Source organism: Leopardus geoffroyi, chromosome B3 (genome assembly GCF_018350155.1).
Source record: "Leopardus geoffroyi isolate Oge1 chromosome B3, O.geoffroyi_Oge1_pat1.0, whole genome shotgun sequence".
In the NCBI taxonomy this organism is placed as follows: domain Eukaryota; kingdom Metazoa; phylum Chordata; class Mammalia; order Carnivora; family Felidae; genus Leopardus; species Leopardus geoffroyi.
Genome location: NC_059337.1, coordinates 134390142 through 134410133, shown reverse-complemented (window position 1 = coordinate 134410133; position 19992 = coordinate 134390142). Strand labels below are relative to the sequence as shown.

At 43.3% G+C, this 19992-nt stretch overlaps 1 protein-coding gene across 13 annotated transcripts in view; it reads left to right on the top strand.

Moving 5' to 3' along the window:
* The window catches only part of RPS6KA5 (ribosomal protein S6 kinase A5), a 183102-nt gene that overhangs the window by 129165 nt on the left and 33945 nt on the right, over positions 1 to 19992 (top strand). For 12 of the 13 annotated variants that reach the window (XR_006705258.1, XR_006705257.1, XM_045451873.1 and 9 more), the window contains one exon: positions 2050 to 2153. Coding sequence is in view for 10 of the 13 variants with exons in the window: in XM_045451873.1 (XP_045307829.1) it covers positions 2050 to 2153 (104 nt within the window). In the remaining 3 variants the exon portion in view is untranslated. Of the gene's footprint in view, positions 1 to 2049; positions 2154 to 2921; positions 3088 to 19992 lie in introns of those variants that run through there. The other variant, XM_045451878.1, reaches the window with a different exon arrangement.

The following is a 19992-nucleotide window of genomic DNA, read 5'->3' as shown; positions in this document are numbered from 1 at the left end:
TGAACACATTATGGTATCTAGTGTTTTAGAGGAAAAAGACTGTTGATTATCTCTTCAGTAGAAATAAGCATACTAACAATCCTTGGAGATAGTCAAGGATTCAAAATAGTCTGTTTTCCTAAGCCCTCTAAAAACCTCACTTGCCTTTGTATGTGCAAAATGAAGATTGTAGAAGAAGCATTCTGAGTAGTTTTGTTATAAAATCTATTTTTTCCTGTATTAAAGGGTACAGATTTGTTTAGTCCCATCCTAAGTAACCAATTTTTAGGAAAGAAAACCTTTTAGAACCTCCTAGAATTCCTACATACCTGAGGTCCAGAATAGAGCTAGTCAATAAATACTCTTTCCCATTCATGGAACAGCTTGACAACTTTGAGTTAAATTAAGTGTGACAATATATGCAAAGTGCTTATCAACGTACCTGCCTCCACACTGTTCCTTTTATGATTGCAGTCTGCCTGATCATGTTTCATATGTCATGGTTATGTATTTTCTTTAAAATAGCTCTAGGTTCATAAATTTTGCATCATATCTCTGAAACCTTTGCCCTGAAGTTGGGACGCAGAGTTAAAAATTTTAGCATCCAGGTAATATCTCATGAGTATAAGCTTGTGTATTCAAGAAATTACTGAAATCTTGATTTGCCTAATTATAAAAGAGCTAATTTGCGATATACAAAATTCCTAAATTATATATAATTTGGTATGCTCTCAGTTCAGGTAACTACATTTATAAATTGGTTTCCAATTTAGATTGCTTTTTTTTTTTAGATCTCCTTTTATTTTGTATTAAGTGTCTTCATGCTTCCCAAAAAAAGGATGGCTCACACAAATGAAGATGTATGTGAATGTTTCTATAAGAGGAATTGATTTATGTGGTTATGAAAACAACCATTTTCGTTTTTGCCCTTTAAGGTCAAGGAATTTCATGATACTTATTGGAGCAGAATAATCAATAAAAATGCTGAATGGGGCGCCTGGGTGGCTCAGTCGGTTAAGCATCTGACTTTGTCTCAGGTCATGGTCTCATGGTTTTGGTTCGTGAGATCGAGCCCCGCATTGGGTGAGCCTGAGCACCACTCTGGGCTCCGCTCTCCGTCTCCCTCTCTCTCTTCACCTTTTGGGATTCTCTCTCTCTCTCTCTCTGCCCCTAGCTCACTCATGTGCCCTCTCTCTCTCTCTCTCTCTCTCTCTCTCTCTCAAAAACAAATAAATAATGCTGAATGTTCCCTTTTCCCCTGCATCATAAGTGTAAAGATTTTACTTAAAATTTTTAAAATTTATTTTAAATTTACAATTTTTTTTTTAATTTTTTTTTTTCAACATTTATTTTTTTTGGGGGGACAGAGAGAGACAGAGCATGAACAGGGGAGGGGCAGAGAGAGAGGGAGACACAGAATCGGAAACAGGCTCCAGGCTCTGAGCCATCAGCCCAGAGCCTGACGCGGGGCTCGAACTCACGGACCGCGAGATCGTGACCTGGCTGAAGTCGGACGCTTAACCGACTGCGCCACCCAGGCGCCCCTACAATTTTTTTTTTTTAATTAGGGTGCCTGGGTAGCTCACTTAACATGTTTGACTTCAGCTCAGGTCATCATCTCACCGTTCACAGGTTCGAGACCTGCATCGGGCTCTGTACTGACAGTGCAGAGCCTGCTTGGGATTCTCTGTCTCCCTCTCTCTCTGCTCTGTTCCACTCACTCACTCTCTCTCTCTCAAAATAAATAAACTTAAAAAAAAGTTAAAAAATAAATAGAAATTTAAAAAAAATTAACCAAACTGAAACTGTTACTTAATGATTTAGGAAATAATGAAAACACTTTTAGCCCCTTAATTGACTTTACTATGTTTACATTCTTTTGTGAGGATACCTTGATATTTGTCCTCTAAATGTCTTTCGTGCAAGTGCTTAATTTCATACTCCCTACACAGAAAGTTATATACAAAACCTTTTGGTTAAAATATTTTCCAAATATATAGCTTTATTTTGTTCATTTTTTCTTATGAAATATATATTCATATTCTATAAAATGACATTGTTGTTTTATAGGCAGTTGACTGGTGGAGTTTAGGTGTTCTAATGTATGAGTTACTAACTGGAGCGTCTCCTTTCACTGTTGATGGAGAGAAGAATTCCCAAGCTGAGATATCTAGGTAAGACTTAACAAAATAAAATAAATATATTGTTTTATCAAACGAACTTAACCAAATTTCTGCAATTATAGGCTGATAGAAAAGATAATGTTTTTAATGAAGATAGACAAAATAACGTTCGTGGTAAATTTTCATTTATATTCACATAGAATGTAGATACATAGCCTTTATATTTCTCTATATTTTATGTGCCCAGTTAGATCTTAAGTCTCATAAGGATAGTGTCAAAATTTTTGTGTGCTCCAAAGCACTTAGCATATTGTCTTAACCTAGTACATCATATATTGAGAACTGTATTTGTTGGGTACTTTTTTCCCACTGTATACCGAATGTAATTTCTTTGCAAATAAAGAAACAGTAGTGATCTCTTCAACTCCTGGCTACATACTCTCAGTAGAAACAAATACCATAAAACCACCCTCTTATAGGTTATCATAGCATTATTCTATTCTTTTCCGTCATAGCAGTTATTGCAATTGCAGTGTTACATTTTTGTTCATAGTTATTTGATTAATGTCTGTCTGTCCCACTAGATTGTAAGCTCTGTGAGAGCAAGGGGCATGTCTGGCTTTGATCTTCAGCGTTGTATGCTCACGTGCTAGCACAGTGCTTACTATGCAGAATTCAATAAATATTTTTGGAATGAAATGAGTTAATGAACAAATAAACGAACAGTGATAAAACTTTATACTAATTACTAGTTATGTTTTTGTCCTGTTTTTACTTGAATTTTATAACTTTGAGAACAGATTTGACATTAAAAATTAAAAATTGAGACTTCCACTCCTTACCAAGATGGAATAACAGGGACCCGGATTTACTTTCCTGCCTGAAACAGTTTTTAAAATGGGCAAAATGTATGCAACAGCAATATTGAAGACATTGAACATCTAGCAATGAAGGACAGTGAACACAGTGACGGAAAATAAACGAGGTGAGCGCTATGATTGCCCAGCTTACTGCCTTGAGAGAGTATCTAGGCTGCAGCACAGGGAGGGGAAACCCAGGCAGAGTTGAGGAGATGGAAGTGAGAGTCCAGGAAGACCAGGCAGCTAGAGTTTGCAGGGCAGAGTCCAGAGAGAAGTCCAGAGATTTGCAGAAGGTACCCCAAAAGTATTCAGCGAAGTATGGATAAACACACATGTGTTTGGGAGCTACTCAGTATAGTTAAGATGTGATCTCTCTCTGAACTGATCTGTAGATTCAACACAATCCCAATCCCAGCAGGCTTTTTTTTTTTTCTTACAGAAATTGACAACCTAAAATGCATAGAGATATGTGGAGGACCTAGAATAGCCACATCACCTTTGAAAAAGTAAACCAAAGTTGATTTCAAGGTTTACAGGCTACAGTAATTAAGACACTGTGGTGTTCATATTAAGATAGAAAAATCATCGGTAAAATACAAAGCCCAGACATGGAATCACAGAAATATAGGCAACCGATTTTTTTTTTTTTTTTAACAAAGGCACAACGTCAATTTAGTGGAAAAAAGATAGTCTCTTCAACAGATGCTAGAACCATTGGCTATCATATGGGGGAAAATGAACTTGAATAAATACTTTGCACTGTATAGAAAAATTCACTGAAAATAGATCACAGACCTAAACGTAAAACCTAAAACTACAAAATTTCTGGAAGAAAACAAATGAAAATCTTTGTGATTTTGGGTTAGGCAAAGATTTCTTAGGACACCAAAAGTGCAATCAATCAAAGAAAACACTGATAAATAGGGCTTCCTCAAAATTAAGTACATGCGTGCATGAGCTTTTCAAAAGAAACTAAGAGAATGGAAAGACAAACCCCAGACTGGGAGAAAATTACAAATCCTGGATATGATAAAGGACTGGCTTCCAGAATACATAAATAACTCTCAAAACTCAAGGGGGAAAAAAAATCTGTTTTGAAAAATGGGCAAAAAAGTTTAACAGTTCACCAGAGAAGATCTATGAGTGGTAACTAAGCACGTGAAAAGATGACCAACATCATTAGTCTTTAGGGAAATGCAAACTAAACCACAGTGAGATACCACTGTGTAGTCACTAGAATGGCTACAAATAAAGAGCAAGACTGTATCAGGGTTCTCCAGAGGAACAAAACCAATAGGGTGTGTGTGTGTGTGTGTGTGTGTGTGTGTGTGTGTGTGTGTGTGCGCGCGCGCATGCGCGTGCACGCATGTGCACGCAAGTATGTATAAAAAGGAGACGTATTATGTGGAATCGGCTCGCAAGATTATAGAGGCTGAGGAGTCCCATGATCTGCCATCTGCAAGCTGGAGACCCAGGAGAGCCAGGCCTGAGAACGAGAGGAATCCATGGTGTTAAACCCAGTCCAGTGGCAGAAGACCAGTGACTGGTGTCAAGCGGGCAGGCAGCAAGGGGAACTGAATCCTCCCTTCCTCTGCTTTTTGTTTCTACTCAGACCTTTAAGGGATTCATTGCTGCCCATCCACACTGACGAGAGGATTCTGCTTTACTGGAGTCCCCCAGTTCAGATGCTGATGATCTCACTGAGAAACACCCTCATAGACATGCCCAGAAAGTTTAATTTGGGCAACCTGTAGCCCGGTCAAATGACACTTCAGATTAACCATCACATGTCCCCCTCTCGTCAGTTTGGCAGCCATGCACATCTCCTCAAACTGTCTTCGTCTCCATAAAGGCAATAACAAGGTCCTAATTCCACCTAACGTGATACAGTTATCCCTCATACAACCAAAACCCACTAACCCCTTACATACAACCCCTAAGTGATATTCTCCCTTCTTGAAATCCCCTAACTTAGATACTGTGAAAAAAATTAACAGTACTTAAATACCATGATATAAAGTCAGTACATCTTATCTTACATGATAAAGGAATAAGAAAGGGAAGAAAACAAAGACATATCTGTAACAAATATACACATTTAAATTATTTATGCACACGTACAACCACACAGATATACTCATAACTAAATGAGGAAATACAATAATTACAGTCCTCATTTCCGTAACTGGTTATGGAGTCATAGCTGGTATTTATAACTACCTGCTTCTACTACCTGCTCTGTATTCTCTTTTCCTTCAGCACCTTCTGAGGTGATCCAAACAGTCCTTCCTGAAGAGTCTGGGCTTTTAGTAGTTCTACCTAGCTTGGGTTATTGTAGTTTTCAATTGACCTTAATCACAGAACATGGTAATACTAACGTACCCTAAGAGATCTCCTGCATTTCAGACACTCTTCCTTACTTTCCCTGGGAAGTAGTAGTCCACAATTTCCTCCTTGGTAGCAAGGATCATTCACCACAACCAGCACAGAACTCCCTCCGATTGCTTCAGAGGCTTTAGGAGCCCAAAGTGGCTGGGTGGCTGTCTGAATTTCCAGCTCAGTGGAATCATTATGTGTCTCTTGGTGGAAGCATTCCTTTTCCTAGAACTAAGACCTCTCGACTAGCAGAGCATAAAGTCATGGGAACAGGAAGCACACACTTGGCTAGTGAATCACTTGGGGGGGAATAGTGAGGGGTGCCATTCCCAGTTCTACCCCATCATTTCTGGACCCATGAATCCTGGTATGGGATAAAAGGCACAATATATCGGATGTTGATTCAGAGCATTGACAGTCTTCTGGAGAACCTTGCCAGATTCCTGCAACATATTGCCACCTAGCTCACACTGTAACTGTGTCTTCAAAAGGCCATTCCACTGTCCTGTCAAGCCATCTGCTCCAAGATAGTGGAGAACTTGGTAAGACCAGTGAATTCCATGAGCATGGGCCCACTGCTGCACTTCTTTTGCTGTGCGGTGAGTTACTTGATTAGAAGCAACGCTGTGTAGAATACCATGACAGCGCATAAGGCATTTTGTAAGTTCACAGATGGTAGTTTTGGCAGAAGCAGCTCATCGGGAAAAGCAAATCCACATCCAGAGTGTCTGTTCTATTTAGAATGAAACATTGCCCCTTCCGTAACGGAAGTAGTCCCATGTAATCAACCTGCCACCATGTAACTGGCTGAGCACCCTGGGAATTGGTGCCATCTTGGACAATCAGTGTTGGTGCAGATTGGGCACTCAGCGGTAGCCGTAGCCGGGTCAGCCTTGGTGAGTAGAAGTCCACATTGCTGGACCCACATATAACCTTCCCTACCACCATGGCCACTTTGTTCATGGCCCACCCCATGATGACAGGGTTGACTGGAGAAAGAGACTGACTGCTGTCTACACAACAGATCATCCTATCCACTTCATTATTAAAATCCTCCCTGCTGAGGCTACCCTCTGGTGAGCATTCCCATAGGACACAGATATCGTCACATTTTTTCCTCCCCATTCAGAGAGGTCTATCCACATGCCTCTTCCCCAGATATCTTGGTCAACCAGACTTCCTTGTCCTCAGTATTCCAATCTTGTTTCTTCCAAGTCCCTGACCAGCCAAACCATTGGCCACTGCCCATCAATCAATATAAAGTTGGATGTCCAGCCATTTCTCCTCCCACACAAAATGAACATCCGGGTACACTGCCCGCACTCTTCCTACTGGGAGGATCTCCCTTCAGCATGTCCTTCCGGGGTGTGTAGCACTGCAGCCGGCCCTCTCAGGCGGTGCCTTCATGTCATGCAGAACAGTCTGTAAACGAGACCTTGAGTCTTCTCTTCCTCTGTCAACTGTCATAGGGAACAACCCATGAGGCCAGAGATGCAGGCTGAGAGGAAGAAGGCATTATAGCAGGAGTGGGGACTGTGGGCATTTGGGCCACTTTTTCATGTCACTTCCTGTGCCTCCTCGGCCTGCTCAGGCCCCATCTGGTGCATACTGCTTCCATTTGATGATGGAAGGTTGCAGTGCACACCCAACTTTATGGCTTGATGGATCAGATAACACCCGATTAGTGATGGGCATTTCAGGTCTCAGTGGAACTTGGAGGGCCATAGTTAAGTGTTCAGTCTCTGTTAAGGCCCAGTAGCAGACCAAGAGCTGTTTCTCAAAACGGGAGTAGTTTTCTGCAGAAGATGGCAGGGTTTTGCTCCAAAATCCTAAGACTTTGTGCTGCAATTCACTGATAGGGGCCAGAGGCTCCGAACGCATCTGTATCTACCACTGACACATCAAGGACTACTGAATCTGCTGGAGCATATGGCCCAAGTGGCAAAGCAGCTTGAACAGCAGCCTGGCCCTGTTGCAGAGCCGTCTCTTGTTCTGGGCCCCCCTCAACAGCAGCTTTTCAGGTCATTTGGTAAACAGGCAGGAGCCATACTCCCAAATGAGGAATATGTTACCTCCAAAATCCAAAGAGGCCCACTAGGGATTGTGCATCTTTTTTGGTTGTAGGATGGGTTAGATGCAACAACTTCTCCTTCACCTTGGAAATGGTATCTGATGCACTCCACACCACTAGACCCCTAGAAATCACTAAAGTAGAAGGCCTCTGAATTTTAGTTAGATTTATTTTCCACTCTCTTGTCAACCAGTCTAGACTAGTGGCTACTTGCTCACCAGGTTCAGTGAGCATAAGGTCATCAATGTAACAGATCAGTGTGTATCTTATAGAAGAGAAAGGCAATCAAGAGTCTTATGAACTAAATTATGACATCAGGCTGGAGAGTTGATATACCCCTGAGGTAGGACAGTGAGGGTACATTGCTGGCCTTGCCAGCTGAAAGAAACTCCTTTTGTTGGGCCTTATGGACAGTGGTGGGGAAAGGACATATGCCAGATCGGTAGCTGCGTACCAGCCGTGTGTTAATTTGCTCAAGCAATGCAACCATATTTGGGTACAGCACTGCAGTTAAAGTCACCACCTGGTTAAATTTACGATACTCCAGTGCCATCTCCAAGATCCATCTGTCTTCTGTACAGGCCAAATCGGTGAGGAGATGGGTGGGAATCACCACTCCTACATCTTTCAAGTCTCTGATGGTGGCACTAATTTCTGCAGTCCCCTAGAAATGTGATATTGCTTTTGGTTTTACCATTTTTCTAGGTAGAGTCAGTTCTAATGGCTTCCATTTTGCCTTTCCCACTATAATTGCCTTCACTCCACAGGTCAGGGAACTAATACGGGATTGTGCCAGCTGCTAAATATGTCTCTTCCAAATATGCATTCTGGAACTGGGAAAATAACCACAGGATGGTGTCCGGGACCCACTGAAGCCATCGTGAGATGGAGCTGGAACTCCATTGGTCACCTGATCTCCATAAATCCCTACTCTTTTTTTTTTTTTTTCTCGTTTTGTCATAGAGAGAGAATGCACACACGTGCATGAATGGTGGGGAGGGGCAGAGGGAGAGAGAGAGTCTTAAGTAGGCTCTATAATGAGCATGGAGTCCGATGGGGGGCCCAATCCCACGATCCTGGGGTAATGACCCGAGCCAAAATCAAGAGTTGGATGCTCGAAACAACTGAACCACCCAGGCACCCCATAAGTTTTTTGTTTGTTTGTTTTAATTTGCTTGGTGGGAACTTTTTTTTTTTTTCAACTAGGCTTTATGCCACTACGGAGTCCAATACGGGGCTTGAACTCACGACCGCATAAGCCCCTACTCTGACTGGTGGGCACAGGGATCTCCTGGAATTAGTGCCAGTCAGAGCCAGAGTCCAGTAGGCCCCAGAAGTCTGGTTATTTCCTTCTCACCAAGGTACAGTTCCTCCATTAAAAAGCTGTGGGCCCCTTTGGGGAAGGCTGGGAGAAAGAGTAACAGTATAAATTTTCAGGGTCCTTCCTTAAGGTGACTCATCTTTCCCTTCATTCAAGAGGTTCTGGGGGATATAAACTGGCTCAAATGTGGGAATTCATTGAGGGCCAGTTGATTGGGGAAGGGCAGTAGAGATGACAAAGGGACACCAGAAAACTTTGGAGGGTGATTGGCTATCTATGTCGCTTACTTTGTGGCAATGATTTCACAGGTGTATACATATGTCAGAACTTACCAAAGGGCACACTTTTTATGTCAGAAGCTTATTGTACATCACCGTTATTTTAGTAAAACTTAAATTTTTCTTAACATGCTTATTACAGGACAGATTAGGAAGGAAATTATTTCTCACTGTTCCAATTTGTTTAATACTGAAGTGAAGTGATCAGTAATATTTCTTGTTAAAATCATAGTTAAAGTCATGCCTGTTATTAAAATTTTAAAATATTACTTTGCTTATTTTAAATGGGCCTTTTGACAGTCTGAAAATGCTTCAGGATTATTGGAAACCTTGGTCATGGTCTTGAGAATTTGCGTTCCTTTGCAAGGTCATACCTGTCATGGTGACAGGTGCAAAGCTAGCCTTAATCTGATGGTATTAAATAGTATCTCCTCTGACTGATTCCCCACTTTATGATTCCACGTCCACAAGCAGTCTCCTTTTTCCAGTTTTCCTTTCCTCCACAGGTCTGCCTGCAGAGAGGTATATTGCTGCTTATGATGGCAGGAATGTTATGAGCCATGTGATACTCAAATTTAAATTGATTTTATTGCCTTTAGGTCAATCATTTGACATTCTGGTTTTAGAAAGAGAAAGGGCCTGAATCAGAGTGTCTAAATTCTTAAAACTAGAAAATATTTTTCAAGAACTTAGATAACATTCTTTCCCTTTAATCAATTATCCATTTGGTCATGTTATTAATAATTTTTTTTTTAAAGCTTAGTGTTGACTCGTGATTTCGTGGTTTGGGGTTTTTGTTGTTGTTACTGAAATTTATAAACTGTGTCATCATTCAGTTATCCTGAACTACCTTTTCCTTTCAAAGTAATCATTCTGATTGTCTTCCTGGTATAAAGTCTTTCATAGTATGTTCTTTTAAAAATATGCACCATTCAGTATATATACAATGGGATATTACTCAGCTGTAAAAAAGGACATATTTTTGCCATTTGCAACAACATGGATGGACCTAGAGAGTATTATGTTATGTGAAGTAAGTCGAAGAAAGACAAATACCATATAATTTCGTTTATACGTGGAATCTAAAAAGCCAAACAAACTAGCAAACAAAAAATGCAGAAACAGACCCATAAATACAGAAAACAAACTGATGGTTGCCAGAGGGGAGGAGATAAGTGGCGGGGTGGGGGGGGGTGCAAAATGGGTGAAGGGGGGAGGAGATAATAGACTTCGAGTATGGAAAGAATAAGTCCCAGGGATAAAAAAACACAGCATAGGGAATAAGTAAATGGTAGTATAATAGTGTTGTAGTAATAGTGATAGTGTAATAGTGTAATAATGTATGTAGGTAGCTATACTTGTGGTGAGCAGAGAATAACATACAGTCTTGTCACTATGCTGGACACCTGAAACTAACATAACATTTGGTGTCAACTTCAATTAAAAAAAACACATACATTTAAAAAGTGGAAAAAAATGTACCATTCAGGTAAATATATCATTATCTTGTCCCCTGTATTAATTAGCCAAGGACTTTCTTCATCATTGAACCCTTCCATTCCTTAATTTTTGTGATCTTCCCTGAATGCCATATACTTTCTAGAGCTTTGACTTGAGGTGCTTCAAAAGAACATCTTATCCAAGTTATCTACCTGCTCCTGTTGTCTAGACATAGCCTAAAATGAGAGCAGGCATGTTTTTCTGGTATGTCAAATTTCAACATGTAATAAGAATGAGAGGGGTCGTCTGGGTGATTCAAGTTGGTTCAGTGTCCAACTCTTGATGTCGGCTCAAGGTCATGATCTCACGGTGTGTGGGCTCTGCACTGACAGCGTGCAGCCTGCTTGAGATTCTCTCCCTCTCTTTCTGCCCCCTCCCCTGCGTGCACTTGCACATGCCTGTACCCCCCTCCCCTCAAATAAATAGATTATTAAAAAAGAAGAAGAATGATAGGAAAAGTTTCTCCCTGATGTAAGAGTCCCTTCAACAGGGTCCTGTAGTCCTCTGCCTTCTGTCTGAACGCCATCCATGAGCGGTGAGCACAGTTGTATAAGGTATTTTCAAGAAAGCCCCTTCCATTAATGAACAACTTTGTATAAAATCCTGCCCCCTTAACGTAAGTTGCAATAAGCTTCCTCTAACCTCTGCCCATCAATCCTGGTTCTGTCCTCTAAAGAACATAGACTAGTTGGGGCACCTGGGTGGCTTAGTAGGTTAGGCTTCTGACTCTTGGTTTCAGCGCAGGTCACGATCTTGCTGTTTTGTGGGTTCAAGCCCTGCATCAGGCTCTGAGCTGGCAACACGGAGCCTGCTTGGGATTCTCTCTCTCTGCCCCTTCCCCACTTGCACTGTCTCTGTCTCTCTCAAAAATAAATAAATAAGCTTCAAAAAAATTTAAAGAACATACAGTAGTTCTGTTGTTTCTTCCTGACGTGGCTTTAGGGAAGTGAAGATAGTTTTATCTAGGATAAACCTTTCATTAGCTTTTCTGAGTCCGTGTCTTATTTTTAGTTCATGTATGTGGCGTGTGCTTTCCATGTGTGTCCCCACTAGCCTTTATTCCCCTTCTGTGTAGAACTTCTCCTGGGCTCTGTGGGGAGGGGTCCACCCGATCACAGTCTCTCCATCAGTTCTGTCTGTGCCTCCTCCTTTCCTTGACTGGGGCTTTGCAACCCGTGGTAGTTGAATCCTGTGTCCTCACCTGAGAATCGGGACATACAGGTTCTATTTGCACTTCTTCCGTCATCTCTGACAGGGGCGTTTCTTTGCCTCAATTTCTCTGACTCTGAAAAGTAGAAAATATTTGCCATGAGATGTTTATTTGGCATTTCATTATCTGTTTTATTTGGCTTTATTAGTGTGTTTCGTTGTATATAGCATAGTGTTCTATAAATTCAGGTCTAAGTGTTATCAAAATAATACTCAACAGAGCTCTTGCCGTACCTTTTAGGTCAGGCGGTTAGCAAACTACAACCCACAGGCCGAATCCATCCTGCTGCCTGTTCTCTTGTGGCCTGGGAGCTGGTTTTTGCATTCTTAAATGGTTGAAAAAGTCAAAAGATGAACGATATTTTGTGCCATGTGAATATTCTATGAAATTTTGAGTTTCACTGTCCATGAGTAACATTTTATTAGAACCCAGCTGGGTTCCTTCGTTGGGGTATCCCCTCTGGCTGCTTTGGGGGCCACTGCAGCAGAGATGAATATTTGGCCCAGAGACTATGTAGCTTACAGAGCCTGAAGTATTTATTGTCTGGCCTTTCACTGGTTATCCGTCATCCATTGCCCAGTGAGAAACTGCCTGAAAACTCAGTGGCTTAGAACAACATACGTTAACTCTCTCAGAGTTCCTGGGGATGAGGAATCTGGGCACAGCTCAGCCAGACCCTCCATTACCAGGTCACTCACAGGCTGCAAAGTGCTGGGCTGTCGTTGTCTCCAGGCCCACCTGGGAGACGATCTGCTTCCAAGCACGTGTGCTTGTCAGCAGGATTGAGTTCCTCGCGGTTTGTTGCATTGAGGGCCTCCGGTCCTGGCTGGCTGTGGGCCAAAGACCACCCTCAATTCCTTGCCACCTGGGCCTATCTAACATGGCCGTTTGCTTCCTCAAGGCATGCAAACCAGGAAGGAACGGGAAGCGTCTCCCAGGTGGCTGGACTGTTTTGTAACCTAATCATGAAAGCGGTATCCTGTCACCTTTACTGATAGCATTGTTTATAAGCAAGTTACCAGGTCCCACGCACATCTGAAGGGAGGGGATGACCCAAGGAGATTGCTGTGAATATAAGGAGACCACGATCATTGGAGACCATCTTAGAAGTCTGCGTGCCATGGGCCCTTACAAAATGTTTGCTGACCTCTGCCTTAGGTGATTAATTTCTTATTTGTCCTCCGAAAGAGTGTCTGTCTTTAGGGAATTACGTTGATTTTGTGTGGCCTTATTATAGTCTTCTAAAACAAAATTAAGATAGTAGTTTTCTTGTATTCTTTTATGCATGCTGATTAGTAACATCTTGAATTAGTTCATTTGTATTTTTTTAAATGTTCTGTTTACGAATGTCTTGCTTTTAGAGTTACACATAGAATAACTTTGGCAAGCATTATTATTTCTTACCCTGTTTTAAGAGATCATTTTTTCCCCCATGGCTTCCGTGTCTCTCTCACATTTTCATGATAAAATCCTTTATCAGCGTATTTTATAAAGGCTTCTTGATTCCCAGTGTGCTGCTCATTTTTTCTTCTCTTCCTCATTTTCTGTATTTTTGTACCCAGTAGCAGCATCTGTGTTTCTTGAGGTGGTTTTGACTAGTCCCCCCCTCCCCCAAATCCGATGACGTGTGTCACAATAGCGATTCATCTACATGTTCTTCTCTGTGACACAATTGCAGCAGCTGGAGGGCAGAGTCCAGTGCTGGGAGGCTGCAGCTGGGAGAGGAACGGGATGGACATGACCCTGCCCTCAGCTTTCTGTCTTAACTGCCTTACATCGTCCTTCAGCTCGGCTTACTCCTGCTGCCCTTGCATGACGTGTGGGGATAGAGTTGAATCCTGCTGTATCATGAACTTGTCCTCTGAAGCACTCACTCTCTAGGGCACTGGAAGGCTTAGAGCCCTGAACAGAACATAGGAAGAATCCTTCCAACTGTGGGAAGGACCCGTCAGAGGCGCTATTAGAATGGTTACTGTAGTCTGTCAGTGCTCCCCCTGAGACCTGGCCTTGGGTTGATCCCAGCGAGGCTCTGTGGAGGTACTTATCACCACCTGTCATTACCACCCAGTCGGCTCTCCACTGGTCCCATCCACCTGAAGTCTGAAAGGTCAGCCTTACCCGTACTGGGAGAGGCTGTGGAGGTGGCCTTCTGCCTTTGTGACTCATTTGGTTCAGTTTCTGGAGTAATCTTACTGTTCCTTAGGTGCTCATGGTTCTCCAGCGCCTCCCGGGAGGGGCCTCAAACCTTTCGGGTGATACTCTTGGCTCTGTACTGGCTCTTTGCTCTGACCTTGGCTCTTTTCCCTTTAGCAATCTCTTTGAAATCCTTTGCATTTCACTCTGTTCTTGACTTGAAATACTGCTTTTCGTTTACTGTCCCTTGCAGCCACTTGGTCCTACATCACCAAGGTGTGGTTCTCCACCTTCTTGCATCCCTTTCATCCTGCCCATTAAGGAAAGGTCCTCCAGCAGAGATAATGGAGTGGGTGAAGTAAAAGCTTCGTGAGCATCGTCCGGGTCACAGAAAAGAGAGAAAGGAAGAGGGACAGGGATGAGGTCTGCCAACAAAAATCAGAGTCAGTGTAGTGGGGTCCCAGCTTTAGCCTAAATCTGCACCCACCCCGTGATTAAGACACATTCAGGCATGTCTGATAAAGCCGTCTGGTAGACCCACTAAGTGCACGAGAGTGCAAGGAGGAGGAGCCCAGGCAGATCAGCTCGGTCCTCAGAGGCCTTGGCCCTGGGAAGGGTGGGGGGGCAAGTCTAGGTCGTATCCGTCACTTTTAGGGAGAAGATGCTATACGTTGAAAAGAAAAAGAAAGCTCTCTTACCAAAATCTTTACAAGATCGTGCATACATCTTTACGTCCTCAAACCTCACGGGGAACAGAACTGTTCTCTCTTCTGCACCAGAAGCCATGGCAGGAGTGAGCACCCCTCAGGTGGCTTGTGAGGCAAGAGAAGGAAAGGAGATGCTTTATGTGAGAGTGAAGAAGAGTATTTATAGCTCACTTAAGACATGCCCTGGGGGCTCCCAGGGATTACTGGCTGAGAGTTTGAGTAGAGTCCCGGATTTTGCAGGAGTTGGTAAAGAATCTCATTTTATTATTCTTACTGGCAATGTCTAAAGAAAGACGGGGTAGGTGGATCAAGGAAGGATTTGGTAACAGCCAAAGGGAAGTGTCCCCTCTGGCAGCCAGTGTCTGAGAGCAAGAACAGTCCTGGAGTAGCCCCACAGAGGGGGAGGCTCCCCGGGGCACAGCCGCGTGCCAGCCTCTGTGCCGAGAAGTCCCACATAGCATTTCCTGGAATCCTTACAGCCCTGGAAAACAGGTGGCTGCATGTGCTGTTTTATAGACAAGGAAACTGAGGCTTGTCTTGCCTAAGAACTCAGAGCAACTGGGCGCTGGGACTGGGGCCAAGTACAAAATGACTCCTGGAAGGTTGCTTCATGCTGTCCCATGGCTCACACTTGGTTCTGTGCTGCTGTTTTCTTTCCTAGAGCTGAATGCTTATTTCAGGTAAGGGATTGGGAAGTACCGGCCCAGACAACAGGGTGATTGATTTCATTCATCTCTGGAATATTTGCTGGGTGATTTTTACCTCCTAAGGCAGAGGAGAAATACAGAGGCAGTGTTCTTGTCCTAAGAAAACTTGTATACTGTTCAGGAAGATGTGAATAAAAGGATGACAATTCATAATACCAGGAGTTTGGGGAAGTATTGGAGCGGTGAGGTGACTGCCATGGAAATACAAAGGCGGCATGGACCCTTGGGGACTGAGAGTGTCAGGGAAGCGTTCATGATGGAGAGACCGCATGGGCTGGGCCAGGAGGACCCAGAGGCTTGCAGAGGCTGAAGGTAGAAAAGAAGGCCTTTTGGGCAGTGGGAAATACCCACAGAGGGTTCAAGACTTCCCAGCCCCCGTGCCAGGCTTGTGCTGGTCTCTGTGGGTCTGTGATCGTATAAATCAAGTTCATTCTGTTGTTCCTGTTCTAAAAGTAACGTTCACTATAGTTTAAAACGTACATAAGGGAAAACCGTAATAACCCCCAGAGACCAGCACTGCCAATATCTTGATATATTTCCTTTTAGTCTTTTACATCTGTATAATGTTGTACTTATACTAGAAATATAACTTCATATTTTCCAGTTTTTGCTTAAAGTTATACACATTCTCATGTATACAAACTCTTTGTACACATAATTTTGCAATGACTGCATAATATACCATTGAGTAGACGCACCATAATATTCTTATCTAGTTAGAGTAAATGAAGTTTACTGAAAACTTCCTAACTCAGGCAGGCATATAAGTAGTCCGGTAATTCTGGGACCACATGGGAACCAGCAAGGGAGAATCAACAATGTTAAGTCACAAAATAGGAAAGATTATGAACTTTGAAATGGAGGACAAATAGAATCACCCCAAGAGAAGGCATATGCTATTGGTGAAAAAACAAAGATGTTATCTGCAGGCATCTGTTGCAACTGAGGAAGAAAGATCCTGAGTGAGCAAGGTATCGTAAATGGAAAATAATTTATTCAGGAAATATATGTTGAGGACTTGCTATATGCTAAGCAGTGTTCTAGGCCCCAGGAAAAAAGCACTGAACAAAACTGCCTTTAAAACGAATCTCTCCTCCCTCAGAGCTTACATTTTAGCTGGGAGAGATCAGAGTAACCAATCAATAAATACAAATAGTCTTTAAATGCCATGGAGGAAAAGAAAAGAAAGGAGAGGGATGAATAAGGTGGGGAAATAGGTATTTTTGTTCGGATGGTTCCAGAAGGCTGCTCTGATAAGGTGACACTTGAGCAAAGACCTCAGTGGGGGGACAGATGAGCACTGCCCACTGTACTAACACCATTGTTGAGACAGTTCCGTATTGTTATATTGTTGTGATCATAAGAAACACGTGCACACTTTCATGAGCTCACTTTTTCCACCACATTTTATATGAAAATGTTCGAATACCTGTCACAGTGGAAACCTGCCTACACACTGCCATGATGCTACCATGACTATTTTACCATCCTTGCTTGTTCTATATCTACCCATCTGCCCATCTTGCTCCCCATCATAGTTTTAATTTTAATCTTGATGTTAGTACTCTTTAGTTCATACATTTGTTTTTTTTTAATTTGAGAGAGAGAGAGAGTGTGTGTGTGTGTATGAGGTAGGGAGAGGGGTAGAGAAGAGAGAGAGAGAGAGAGAGAGAGAGAGAGAGGATCTTAAGCAGGCTTCACACTCAGCATGGAGCCCAATGTGGGGCTTGATCCCACGACCCTGGGATCAAGACCTTAGCTGAAATCAAGAGTTGGATGCCCAACCTACTGAGCCACCCAGGCGCCCCAATCCATACTTTCTTAAGCTAATCAGATGTGAATTTCTTTCACCACAGAGGTTCTCAGAAACTTAACATTCATGAATAGAAAGAAATTTTATATTCATTTTTATATTATTGATTTTAATTTTATTGATTTTTCTTTTTTCATGTAATTCCTAATCCATTTGGAATTCATTTCAGGTTGTGGTATGGGGCAAGGTCTTGCTTCGTTTATTTCCCAAATAGCTGGTTTCCCCAGCACATTTGTCAAACAATGTGGCATTTCCCATGTTGGCTGGTCCCTTTTCAAAAACAATGTGAGTTTGTGTATATGTCTGGATGTTTTTCAAGTTGTCTCTTCTGTTCATGTGATTTGGCTGTTGATTTACTTTGCTAGCACCTCACTTTTACAATCTTGTTTCATAATACATTTTAACATGTGGCTAAGCAGATCTTTCCCAATTATTTTATTTTTCAAAATTTTCTTAGCTCTGTTATTTGCTGCTTCTTGCAAAAAAATATTAGGAGCATCTGTGTTCTGGAATATCAAGTTAAAATTTTGTGTGTGTATGTCTTGATTTGAAAGGAATCTTTCCTTACCTTTAGAACAGGGATAATAGTGGCTGCCTATTGATAGGATCATTGTATGGATTAAATGATAACAAACACAAGAAATGTTTAATGTGATATGTCAACTCAGAGCCTGTTCTGATTTTCCAGAGAGCTCTAAGATTTATTTGGGCTCAGTGATCCTGGGTGGCTCAGTTGGTTAAGCGTCTGACTCTTGGTTTTGGTTCAGGTCATGATCTCACAGTTCATGAGTTCAAGCCCTGCATAGGGCTCTGCATTGGCAGTGCAACCTAGTTGGGATTCTCTCTTTACCCCTCCCCTGCTCTCTCTCTCTGTGTGTCTCTCTCAAAATAAATAAATAAAAACTTTTTTTAATGTATAAAAAATAGATTAGTTAATTAAAAAAAAAAAAAGATTTGTGTGGGCCCCACCCCATTACAGGTCATTTCTCAAGTTTCCCAGATTCCCTTTGGAGCTAAACAGAAAGAGTTCTGGGTCATTACCAATTCAGAAATCTAGAACATTCGAAGGGGTCAAGTGGCAACAACACCTGAGAAATGTCTCCCTGCCCTTGTTGCAGGATGTTCTAGTATTGTCACGGCTAAAGGTCCATGAGCATCCTCCACCTGCATCCCCCTTTCTGCAGTGCGCATTCTGCGTAACTGCGCTGGTCTGAGCTTCAGACTGACATTCATACTCACAGGTCACAATAGGCTGTAATCTGACACCAGTTTTACTTAGCTTCCTGAGATACAGATCAGGAAACATGGGTATCAGCATGACAGCATCAAGCACCTCTTCATCAGGGGTCCTTGCAGTCACCAGGCCTGGCTGGCCAGCCCACAGAGGGCACACTCAGCCATTAGTGATGAGAACAGGTGGATGGGTGACCCCACATGGGAAGGCCACCATGGGACTGCATTCTTCTACTCCTCTGTGCACAGCTTCCACCACTCCCCCCTTCCAAGGACACCCTTGGGGTAAGAGATAACACCCAGAAACTTGTGTTCTCTGAGTTTTAAATAGTCCTGTCTGCTCACACATCTCAGGGGTGACTTCGCGATAACCAGGCACAGCTGTCATTTCACATGCATCTCGGCCCCGTATGTTTCAAGGAAGCAGAAGAGGAAGAGATCATCTTCCCCTGGAGAAGAGATTTAAGCCTGCTGGGGGCTCTTTCTCCTGACCAGCGCACCTCCATTTCTGGTCCTCTTCCTGGCCCTACGGTTCTCCGCGGGATTAGGCTTCAGAACCTCTCCACGCACTGAGGAAGCCCCGTGCCACTCCGTTTACCGAGACGACAAGGAGCCTAAGAAGCGGTCCTGCTGTGCTACCTCCTGCGTGGCCCCTGCTTTCACTCCTGTGAGCTGGGGTGTGTGCTCACCATCGCCTGACCAACCTCCTCCGGCTGCTTCTGGCCATGTTCGCTGCGGCCAGGAAAAAGGGAAGCTTTGGGGCCACCACTGGTGGTCCCTCTCGTCCCCTCGTCAGTACTGCTCCGAGAAACCCCTTCAGATTTCCACTCCGTCTCTTCCTGATGTGCTCCCTGCCTCACTCCAGTGTCACGCTCTAGTTCCTTGCGTGTGGCACCTGCTGCGGCCGTCGGTCGCCTACCAATGCTGTCTGCGTGCCCAGACCTCTGCCCCAAGTTGTACGCGGAGTCTCCCGCCCCTCTTCCCAGCTTGGCATCTCAGTGGGTCCATCCCTGTTTCCGGGTGCTCCCTGTTCTCTCGATGCCCCTCCTTTTGTGGATGAACCGCCAGGGTTGGCATGACCGTTGCTTTCCCTAAGTGCCTGTACGGAGTAGACTTCCAGCAAATGCCGATGACTCAGGTGTACGGACCTACAGAATCAGTACCTTCCAACGACATCAGCCAAAGTGCTTATTTCTCAGCCAAAGTGAATGTCAGCAACAGGGTATCTATTGCCTGATCCTTTCACACAAAAAGTCCCTGCCTGCTAAAAGCACATGAAAGGTGGGGAAAATGGGAAAGTCTCTGCTTAGCTTTCCCTCAGAAACCAGGCTGCCAGTGTCTCTCAGAGACGCCTGTGCCTGGTCCCAGGAGAGGATTCTCTCCAATGCAGAAAACCCTGACAAGCAGCGAGCCCTGGGGGAACACTAAAGAACCCTAAAGAGAAAAAGTGTACTTCTTTTTTTTCCCTTGTTCTGTCCGGGTTTTTTTGCAGCCCCAGGATGGAGTGCCAGAAGCGGGATTAGCTTTGAAATGAACAAGACGGCTAGAATTTCCAGTGAAAACTTACAGTTCCACTGTCATTTCACTGGTTCTCAGTGGCTACTGGCTGTGGTTTTCTCTGTGGTTGGTGTAGCCGAAGGGAGCCAGGGGCACACAGGTCAAGCGCTTGCAATGTTCCCGG